A 10,789-nucleotide genomic window follows, 5' to 3' on the forward strand; every position below is an offset into this window, starting at 1 on the left:
ACACAAACACAAACCAAACCTTACCTACAGACAGAGTATGATTTAAATGCCAGGTTTCTTAAGTTACAGAAATATTTTTTTAAAAAAAGATCTGCTTTTATACAGAAATTGAAAGATGCCATATTATAAGAGTGCTTTAAGATTTTATTCTACTGACTTCTAAAACTGTTAATATATCTTTTTTTAAATAAAAAAAAAAGTTTGCTGTCTTTTTTAAAAAGCAATCCTCAAACTCTCCAGCCACAGAAGGAATTAAGCATTAAGGTCTGTCAGTGGGCCGACTCCCTCCCCCTTCCTCCCTCTCTCCAAGAGAACATGCAGGGGGACACAGATGACACATACTTGCACTGCTTTGTGTCACAACACACACACACATGCACACGCGCACACACACACACACAGTTTAGATGGCCCAAAGACCTGTGGCAGAAAACACTGCAAATGACTCAGTGATACACTACATCTGCAACCTCTCATTTGTACACAAAGAAAAACAAGTTTCCAGTTTGTTTTCAACAAAACAACAAAGAAAAAAAAAAAAGGACAGACAAAAAGGCATTTATACAAATCTAGGACAAGGAATCCAAAGAAACTTGCTTTTAATAAAAAAAAAAGATTAAAGAGATAAATAAAAAAAAAAAACTGGTTACAGTTAAGAACATAATTTAACAACAGATGACCATACCCTTTGAGGACGGCTCTGACAACCTATTTTAAAGAAGGCAAATTTAAAAAATAAAAAGAGGAAGTTTGTTTTTGTTTTTGTTTTTAATTAAAACCTCTCCTTACAAAATAAATAATTTTAGCACGTGGAATGTCTTGAAGGTTAACTGCTGGTGTTCAGAGAGGCACAGGTGACGGCGTAAGTGAGGGACTCTAGCATCTGTGTTCCACATGGGGCCCGGGCAGGCAACCAGGGGGCGGTGTGCTGGGGCACGCACATACCGGCTGCTGGAGCACCCCCCACACAGATTTCTTCTCCTTTGCTTGCCTTTTGCTCCTTTTTATAAGATTGCGGTGAACAAGCAAACACTGGAGGAAATGCACTAAAAGTGGGCGAAAGCATTTTTCAGCAGCATGGTTTTAAGGCTCAAGGTGTTTTTCTCTTGTTGAAAAAAATATATATGATAAAGCTTACCAAGTGCGTCTCTAGACTATTGTTTACTTCCATATTCACAAAATAAGGCCTTTATTTTTCTTTCTAAGGCAACTCCTCCTTGAATCACAAAGCCTGAGGAATTAAGCGAAGCTAACCCCCCAAACTGATCCCATAACACACAAATTTGTGGGTTTTTTTAGGTTAATACAACACACACACTTTTTTTTTGTTTGTTTGTAAGAGAAAGCAAATCTGTACAAAAATACTCTGGTTGCAAGAAAAGCTAGGGCACACTGTTCAACTAAGTAGTTTAGCTGTTGGAAAAATAAGAGCATTTAATTTTTTTATCTAAAAATATGTATAAATCCCCTCAAAATGGTAATGAATCATACACAGTACATACTAAAAATATTTAAAATAGAGAATATTCCTCACAGAGGACTTTTTTCTTTAATTACGGCTAAAAAATAATTACAAAGTCCAAACAGGCAAAGAGTGAGCAAATTGGTCACAACGAAACTCCATCATTCTCCACACTTGCTCTGAAGGTTTCAAGTCCAGTTTCCTGTCGATTGCGCTGGTCCGTCTAGCCAAGAGTGGCCTGGCCACTGATTCCCAACAAGGTGGTAATGCGTTTGAATAGCCAATGTTTCTGTCTTGGAATTTGGGTTCGAGTTGCCTTTAGAGTCAATGTCTTTCAAAAAATAAGAAAAAAAAAGTTCAAAGTAAATTCTGGTTGGTTACGTGTTTCTTCGGTTAATTTTTATGATCATCACGGCCATTATCACCCTCTACGGTCTCCTCAAGGTCTGGTGAGCTGCGTGTAGACGGGCTGTTCCCAGTGCTGGGGGCTGTGGGTTTGCGGGATGGAAGGGACCCCGGAGGTGTCGGCGATGGGCGTGTACATGGGCCGCTGCGCCGGGTTCATGTAGGTGAAGGTGGAGTAGAGGCCGGAGCCCTGGCCCGCCGCGTGGCTGTAGTAGGAGCCGGAGTTCTGGTGGTCTGTGTAGTCGTACTGCGAGCGGGTGATGGGCGGGTAGGAGGGGCTGTAGTGCGGGAGGCTGAAGGGGCTGTAGGCGATCTGCTGCGGCGAGTGCTGCTGCTGCTCGCTGTAGTGGCTGGGGCTCAGCTGCTCTGTCTTGATGTGCGTTCGCTGCGACTGGCCCGGCTCGCTGCTCAGCGTGGTCAGCGTGTGCGCCTGCGCCTGCGGCGGGGGCGCCTGCGGCTGCGGCGGCGGCGGCGCCTGCGGCTGCGGCTGCGGGGCCGCCTGCTGCTGCTGCGGGGCCTGCGGGGGCTGCTGCGGGGGCGGCGGCGGCGCCTGCTGCTTGGACATCCACACGTGGCCCGCGCCCGCCGGGGTCGCCGCCGTGCTGCTGATGCCGTAGCTGCCCGTGTAGGTGACCTGGCCGTGCGTGGCCGGCACCCCCGGGTGGCCATTGGGCGGCAGGTATTGGTCAAACTCGTTCACGTCGAAGGTCTCGATGTTGGAGATGACGTCGCTGCTCAGCTCGCCGATGTCCACGTCGCGGAAGTCGATGGGGGGCTGTCTCCCGCCCTCTGACAGGGGGCGCCCCTCTCGCTTCAGGTCAGCCTTGCCCGGCTGCACGTCGGTTTTGGGGGTGGTGGGTGGCGTCGGTGGACCCTGGGATTGCCCTGCAGGCAATAAAAGAGGAAGATGCACAGGGAAATCAACCAGGGCTGTGCAAAGGCTTTAGTCTTAGGAACCCTCCTGGGACCCTCCCTCCCCGTTAAAGTGTCCTAAGGACCCATATGCACTCCGGAGGCGCGATGCACCCAAGATAAGTCGCAGAATGATTAACCTGCCAGTACACACTCGGCAGTCTCCTTTTATCAGGGAAGGGTTTGAGGCCCAGAGGGTCCGGAAGGCCAAGCTGCTACTTGTAGAAGAGCCCTGTGTGTGCTTTTGGGGTGGGGGAGCAGAGAGAAGGGAGAAGTCCTGTGAAGTTGTAAAGGCATTTTACCTCTCAATAAAAATTAATCTGTTAGGATGTGGGGATTAAGTTGTGTGTGTGTGTGTTTGTGTGTGTGTGTGTGTGTGTGTTCAGAGGCTTCGTGGGACCCTGGGCAGGGAGGGGAGGAGGACCAGTCGCAGGGGTTAGTGCTTCTCTCCCCCGAGGAGGGCAAAGTCCTTAAGCAGAGCCTACTAGGGGGTGGCCTGGGGGTGTGCCAGACGGGGCCGCGGTGGCCTGGCCTGTGGGGGTGGTAGTGGCTTGGCCTGGGGGCCGTGAGGAGACTCACCCGAGTGCTCGCCAGGGGAGTGCACCTCGCTCATGCCGGAGGAGGAGTGCGGCGAGTCGGCCTGCAGCGCCTTGAAGATGGCGTTGGGAGAGATGTGCGTCTGCTCGGAGGCCTCCTCTGCCTCCGCCTGGCCGTTCTTCACCGACTTCCTCCGCCGCGGCTGGTACTTGTAATCCGGGTGGTCCTTCTTGTGCTGCACGCGCAGCCGCTCCGCCTCCTCCACGAAGGGCCGCTTCTCGCTCTCATTCAGCAGTCTGGGGGCGGGAAGGGGGAGGCGCAGAGAAAAAGAAGGACTCTGTGAAACAGGCTGGGCTGTCAGTTCGGCGGGAGGGGAAGGTGATCCCCACCACTTGGATTCTTCGCACACAGCCCCTTTCCTCCCTCCTCCCTGCTTTCCAGACACTACTGCAGCTCAAAAGTTTTCTTAAAAAAAAAAAAAAAAAAAAAAGGAAAGGAAAAGAAAAAAAAATCTCCGTTCTTCTAGTCCGACCTGAGCGGTCACTCCCCGCCCCGCCCCGCCCTCTCCCCGTATCTTCTATTTTGGAAACCCTGGAGATGAAAATAGCTCTCCGCTGCTCTGGCTCCCAGTGCCTTTGCTACTGGAGTTATACCCGCCCCCCTTCCGTCCCCAACACTCTTTAAAAACTTTCTGCAAGGAGCTCCTCCTGTCCCCCGCCACCGCGCGCACACACACACACACTGCACCCACCTATTTCCAGCAGTCTCCCTTCTTCTCCCCCCAACCCTTCCTGCCAGGGGGCCCTCTAGCCTCGGCTTCTTCCCCAATTCTGCATCCCATCCCCTAGGGCGTAGAGCTTCGCGAGAGAGCGCAGTTTGAGGGAAGGAGAGGTAAACTTCAAGTCCCACCCCAACCCCCCCACCTTGGGATTGGACTTCACTGCGGCAGGAGGTCAGGCTGGCAGCCCCCTCCCTCCCACCGTGTCTCCTACTAGAGTTCTCCCTTCATTTGGCTATCTACCCCCGCCCCCGCCCCTCCCCGCTCCACCTACCCCTCCCCCCTTCCCCCCAAGAGCAATCCAAGAACTTTGTCAAACTCTGAGCCAAGTTACACCTCGTCCCCACTCCCCCCTCCCTCCCCACCTCTTCGGCTCTGGGACCGGCAACTCCCTCCTGCTGGGAGGCGGGACGCGGAGAGACGGTCCCGGCCAGCGCCCCCCGCCCCCCCTCCTCCCGCCGTCGCGGAGCCCACCCTTCGGCGCCCGCCCTACCTCCAGAGCTTGCCCAGCGTCTTGCTGAGCTCGGCATTGTGCAGGTGCGGATACTGGTCGGCGAGCTTCCTGCGCGCCGCCTGCGCCCACACCATGAAGGCGTTCATGGGCCGCTTGACGTGCGGCTTGTTCTTGCTCGAGCCGTTGACGCGCACCGGCATGGGTACCAGCGTCCAGTCGTACCCCTTGAGCACCTGGCTGACGGCCTCGCGGATGCACACGGGGAACTTGTCCTCCTCGCTCTCCTTCTTCAGGTCCGGCTCGCCCTTGGGGAACGTGTTCTCCTGGGGCCGCGTGTTCTCGGTGTCGGAGCCGGAGCCCGAAGGGCAGGGCGAGCCCGCCGAGTCCTCGGACATGGTGGGGCTGGGGGCGCCAGACAGGCCCTTCTCCTGCTCGTCGGTCATCTTCATGAAGGGGTCCAGGAGATTCATACGCAGGCCCGGGGCAGGAGGCGGGTGGCCGGGAAAGGCGAGAAGCCGCGGCGGCTCGGGGACTTGAGGCGCGGGCTCCTCTCCCCTCGGCTGCCCGGACGCGGGGCGAGCGGCTCCCGGGGAGCCTGGCGCGTCACTCGGCCGCAGCGGCGAGCTTTTAGGAAGGCGCGCAGTGGCCAGCCCGCAGCTGCCCGCTCCAAGTGGGGGAAGGCGAATTGGAGAGGAGGAGGAGGGGAAGAAAGGAGCAAAAAAACGGGGGCGATTGCACCCCTTCTCTTCTCCTCCTGCAAAGAAAAGTTCCTGGGGTGAAACTGGCAAGTCGCGTCGCCACTGAAGTTTCCAGTCAGTTTCAAGCTCCGCTCTCCGCTCTCCAACTCCCAGCTCAGGGGCTCTTTAATAAATACTCCCCCTCACCTTAGAGACCTACAGCCAATCACAGCACGGCATTTCAGGGGTTGGCAGGCAGCTGATTGGGTCCAATTTGGGGGGAGGAGGATTGTGGCACTGGGCTGGGTGACGAGAGGGGAGGGGGGAGCGAGGAGGGGAGTTCTGCCGCTGGTCCGGCGGGTGGGGGGAGCGGGTGCTGCGGGGAAGGCGGGGGACCCGGGACGTCCAAGTGTGTAAGTTTGCCTTCCTCTCGTAATGTCAGAATTCGGTGCCGTCTCCGCGCGAATCTTTGTGTGTGTGTGTGTGTGTGTGTGTGTGTGTGTGTGTGTGTGTGTGTGTGTGTGTGTGTGTGTACTAGGATCTATCCCCACCCCCAAGCATTTCTGTTCACTGCTTTCTCCGAGGTCCCGGGGACTTAGCCGGAGTTTGCAGTGTTAGAAAAGCTGTCTCTCCTTAAAGCGTAGCCCAGTTTCCGCGCCTGGAGCCTGTGTCCTCCGAAAGTGCTTAGAAATTTTCTTTTGAAGCAAATGTTTTGGTGACTCAACGCCCGCTGTTCCTCTGTAATAATCCATATAAATAGATTAACATGCTCTGGTTTGCCGGGGCTGGTGCGGCCGGTCGGGATTCGGCTGCGCTCTTGCAAAGGGAATCAATGAAAACCAAAGTTAAGTCCCCCGCACAGGCTGGCGGTCGCGGCGACGCCGTAGCTCTGCGCTCGCGGGAGCCGTCCCGCGCTTCAGCGACCTTGAACTCCGACAAGTCGTTCTCCAGCCCTCCCGAGCCCCCAACCCGCGGATGCTTCTCAGTGACAGGGCAACCGCTTGGACGTTCTGCTCTTCTCCTCGGGCCGTCAGAACGTCAGCAGAGTTGCCACGGGAAAGAGTTTGCAAACTGTTCTGGCTTTGAGAAATCGAACTTTGCGAATGTGGCTGTCCTGGGCCGCGAGGCTGAGGCCGGGCACCTGGTTTGAAAAGGCCAAACGAATGGGCACCACCGCAGACAAAACACTCCACTTTGGTGGAGTCCTGATGCTTGCCTGCTTTTGCCTCTTTTTTTTTTTTTTTTTAAACAAAACACCTGGAGCGGTGAAGCTCCTGTCGTCCTGACTTTAGTCGGGTCCTTTCCGACTTGCAGACATTCCGGAGTTCCGGGGAGAGGGTGGCGGTGTCTCTAATGTATTTCAAGTATGATTTGAGCACAACCTTCCTGTTTACACGAACTGCTTAGAAGCCTGGTTGGGTATCTGTTCTGGGGAAGATGAAAAATCTTTGTCGCCTGCGGGTTACATGTCTTCAAAATCACAAATAAACGCACAACTGTGGAAAACTCAATTTTTAATACCCCCTCCCCTTTCTGGCTCTCGCCAACGTTCACCTCCGAATTAATTGATTGTTATTGTGAATCGGCCCGCATCATATCAAAGACTTGCTTATTTCTAATTTGCAAATTGTGGACACTATTACAAGATTTCAAAGAATGTTTTCCTTGAAGAAGTTTTTGAAATCTCGTTTTCTCTCGTTTTCTTCCGAAGAAGCCGACATTTGTTATAGAAATATGGAACTGTTCAGAAGATAGTAAGTTACAAGCCTTTAAAACAGTATTTACTTTTTAAACGAATGTAACTCACAAGTGGATATCTCCAGTACCCTACAGCCTGTTTACACGTTTGAGACCTCATACAATAGCTTGCGTTTGTGGCTCCGTATATAGGCTTGGAAAGTATAAGAACAACTTCGTCCTGGCTTGGAAGAAAAAAGCCCCGCTTAGTATGGACTGATTTCTGTGTCCTAGGGAGAGGACAGTTGCTAGTATAGCTGTGTGATTCACACAGACACCTGACCCAGGAGGGAACCCATAGACCAGAACTTCGGGCAGAAGTTTTAACCGGGCAGTCTGTACTTAGTTACATTTTATTGTAATTCCTGTATTTACTGGTATAAAGGCAGTGAAGACGACTGTGACTTCAAGATATTTTGGAATACTCCACTAAATACTTGTGAAGATAAATACGTACATATAAAAATATTTTTAATACAATTATGTAATAGGAGATACGTAATATATAACATGTAAAACCATGAACTACGGGTGTGTATACCTTTTCTGTTCGTTTGATGCCAGCGGTTTTGTGTTCTTGTATCTTATTGAAAATTTATGATAAAGTTTTAAATAATGGACTGCAATTTTTAGCTGTATCCAGAGGGGGCGCCAAAAGCCCAGAAACTGTCTAACTCAGAAACTGCAGGAAAAGTTAGATGGTGACTGGGCGGGGGAGGTGGGGGGATGTGTTCCATTCAATCAGGACTGCTTTGCTGCCGAGATTTATCTCGGCAGAAATTCCTACTCGATATTCCCTCCCGTGCGGATCCACTTCTGGGCAGCCCAGTTCGGGGAACTGGGAGGTGTGTGTCTATAGGGAACTGGGCAAAAAAAAAAAAAAAAAAAAAAAAGCGCGTTCGAGATGCCTGACATTTCTATTCTGCACAGAACGGGACACCGAGACCACAAGGACCCCCATCTCTCAAGTGCCAAGCGTTGCCCTTTGCTCAGTGTGCCAGGATCAGGCCAATTCTGACGTGTGGGCACCGTCGATTAGCCAGTGGGGCGGTCCTGCATTTTTGCAGGTGCTCTGGTGCCTACACCCCCACCTCCGTGCCGGGACTCATTTCGCTCGGGTGTGACTTTTCCGGGTCGCCCTTGACCTCTCCTCCCTGCCAAGGGAAGAACGCTTGCAGTCTCCGACCAGAGAACCCGAGTCAGAGAGAGCCCGAGGGGAAAGGAACCCTTCACAAGGTTCCGATTACAGATCGGGAAACTGAGGCTGTTGGCCCAATTTCAGCCAGAGCATTCTGCCAGGAACTAAACAGGCTGGTGGGGCTGAGGGAGGGAAACGGCGCAGATCAAGGAGAGGGACAGGCAATGGACCACATTTCACCAATACAGGACGTGCTTTCGGGTCCAGCTCGGGAGCCAGCGCCGCGAGGTCTGCCGCCGGGAGCGTAGACTTGGAGGTGCGAGGGGATCCCAAGGGAGACCTCGGGAAACCGAGGTCTGGGATCCGCCCCCTCCCCCCTTCTCTCTCTTTCGGCATCCGGGACCGGCGCCGGGCTCAATTTCCCCAGCCAGGGCTGCCAATCTCCCTCCTCGTCTACGCGGGAGCCCAGGCGGGAGCCCAGGGTTGCTGGCGCAGAGCGCGTTTTGCCGGCTCTGTGGGGCGGCGCAAACGCTCGGTGCCTGGGGTTTTCTGTCTTGGATGGTGGTGGACGGTGTGGGCTGATAAGGTTCCCTTTACCTGGGGAACTAAGGGCCACTACCTCCCTCTCCAAAATTCCTTAGCAAAAGTGGGGACTGCGTCTAAATCCGTTTTCTGCGGGAAGGCAGGTCCTAGAAAGTGGGGAGGGGGGCGTGAAAACAGCAGCGTCTCCCAAAGATCTCAGCCCTGGGCCACGTTTTCCATAGAGGTGCTCGGGGGCAAGGGACACCCTTTCTCTCTGCCAATTCCCCTGACCGGATTCCTTGGAGGTAAAAGACCTCTATCCCAGGCGGGACACTGAGGTCCCCGCGCCCTCCCTCCGCTTGCAGCCGCTCCTCGGTAATTAGCACTTTTCCCTGGGCATGGAGCGCGTTTGCCCGTCACTCTTCACGCCCGACACCAGTTCTCTTTGGAAAAGAACGGCAGGTAGGCTTGTCTCAGGACAAGCGTTGGGCTGGACAGCAGCAGCAAAAGGCATAAGGAAAGCCCCAGATAGTTTCGTAGGTACGCAATAAGTATCTGTTGACCGGCCAAATAAATATGACCTTTGGACATTTTGCCCGAGTGTGTGTACGTCCCATCACAGGCCTGCAGACCTCCCAGCGACACGTTCCGTAAGCGCATGTGGCTGTATGTTTCTCCGTGTATATTTCTCCCCAAACGGACGCCCTACTCTGGGAGGCTGTCCGACATGTGTCACCCAAGACCAGCGCCCCTAAAACTGCAGGCCGAGAGGGAAACTTCAATTTTCTTCCCTTCTCTCTTCTCGAAGAGAAGAGGGGTGAGGTGGACGGGAGGTATCGGGTGAGAGAGGCATGAACCGTCAGTATGCTCCCCCGGTGACCCAGCCGGCCCCGGGGCAGCGGCAGCGGCGGCTGCAACCCAGCGCGGCGCCCCGGGGGCGCGGACCAGAGCCAGAACCAGAAACTGGACGAGCTGGCTAGTCCAGGACTGGCTGACTATCTGAGGGGGAAAGGAGGTGTGGGAGTGGGGAAGTCCCAGTCCCAGTCCCAAAAGGGACTTTGCTCCCAAAGGGAGCGTGCTCTCCTTCCTTTTCCGAAAATACCTGTTTTTAGTCAAGGTACAAGGGAGCTGCGCGTCATTCGGGTTCCCTCCACTCATCCCTAGAAGCGGGAAATTGCCTAGGCCAAGTTTTTTTTTTTCTTCCTTCCTCAGTTTTCCTCTTTTAAAAACCTCTCAAGCATTTTCAGCTGAAGGTGCTTTTTTGCCTTGCTAATTCAAAAATACAAATAAAAAAAAACCCTCGAGGCAGCGGTGCCTCCTTGGCAGTGGGCTCCGCGGGGTCCAGGGGCTCACTTCGAGCCAGCGAGCTTCCTCCACAGATAGACAGAGGATTCCCACCTGCCTCCCCTCGGGTCCCCCTTTCGGTCTAGGGATGTTCGGTCCCAGGGATGGAACCGACAGAAAAGAGCTCAGATTCTCAGGACAGTTATGTACGATTTCCCAAAGGGATGGCAGGCTCCAGAGCGACAGCTTCATCTCAGCCTAAAGGGACTCTAACCAGTTGCTCCCCCTAAGATGCCCTAATGGGTGGGTGATTATTTCAGATCTTTATTGTTCGAAGGAAATGTGTCCATCAAACCGCGAAAACAGAGAAATGTTCTTATGACACAATTCCGAAGGTAACCATCAGAATTCAAGACAAATTATCTTGGGTCTTCTTCGCAATCCTTTTCTATCTCAGCAGGTCCCCGGAGGCCCCGGGGCAGAGCGCATGCCCCCAGTTTCTGGAACCCATACGTTCACTGGGCCAAGCCGGGCGTCCTTCCTTTTGCGGGTTGGGCTCCGCTTTGGAGCGGTGTGAGCGAGGAGCGAGGGCAGAAGCGCGCAGCTGGGTCGCCTGCCCTCCGGTTCGGTCCGCGCTCAGGCGGCAGCGCCAAGGCCATGAGGTCAGCCCCCAACTTCCAAGTGTCCCCTGGAGAGACGTCTTAACGCGGCGGGCTGTGGTCGCGGAGGGTTCTCGAAGCTGTGACGTCGCAAAACCTGCCGAGGGTAGGCGGACCGAGAGCCTGGTTCAACAGCCCTGGGGCTTCGCCAAGTGGGGGCCACAAAGAACCCTGGGCTTCCCGCCTTGCCACTGTTTATTTCAAATTAATTTCTTGGGACGCGT

General features: G+C 53.8%; 1 protein-coding gene across 1 annotated transcript; it reads right to left on the minus strand.

Moving 5' to 3' along the window:
* Nucleotides 1-529: 529 nt before the first annotated feature.
* On the minus strand, nucleotides 530-5,387 carry SOX9 (SRY-box transcription factor 9). The gene is made up of 3 exons (XM_031448605.2): nucleotides 4,588-5,387; nucleotides 3,359-3,612; nucleotides 530-2,752 (listed from the first exon to the last, which is right to left on the minus strand). The coding sequence occupies exons 1-3, from the start codon at nucleotides 5,016-5,018 to the stop codon at nucleotides 1,902-1,904; spliced, it is 1,536 nt and encodes a 511-aa protein (XP_031304465.2). The 5' UTR covers nucleotides 5,019-5,387; the 3' UTR covers nucleotides 530-1,901.
* Between the last annotated feature and the right edge of the window lie 5,402 nt (nucleotides 5,388-10,789).

Source organism: Camelus dromedarius, chromosome 16, assembly GCF_036321535.1.
Source record: "Camelus dromedarius isolate mCamDro1 chromosome 16, mCamDro1.pat, whole genome shotgun sequence".
Lineage (NCBI taxonomy): Eukaryota > Metazoa > Chordata > Mammalia > Artiodactyla > Camelidae > Camelus > Camelus dromedarius.

What these genes read in the sequence shown, in the direction of transcription:
- SOX9 (XM_031448605.2), bottom strand. Translation starts at nt 5,018, where the DNA reads ATGAATCTCCTGGACCCCTTCATGAAGATGACCGACGAGCAGGAGAAG. An exon ending in ACGCTGGGCAAGCTCTGGAG is followed by an intron (nt 3,613 to 4,587) that starts GTAGGGCGGGCG and finishes TCCCGCCCCCAG; the next exon opens with ACTGCTGAATGAGAGCGAGA. An exon ending in CTCCCCTGGCGAGCACTCGG is followed by an intron (nt 2,753 to 3,358) that starts GTGAGTCTCCTC and finishes TATTGCCTGCAG; the next exon opens with GGCAATCCCAGGGTCCACCG.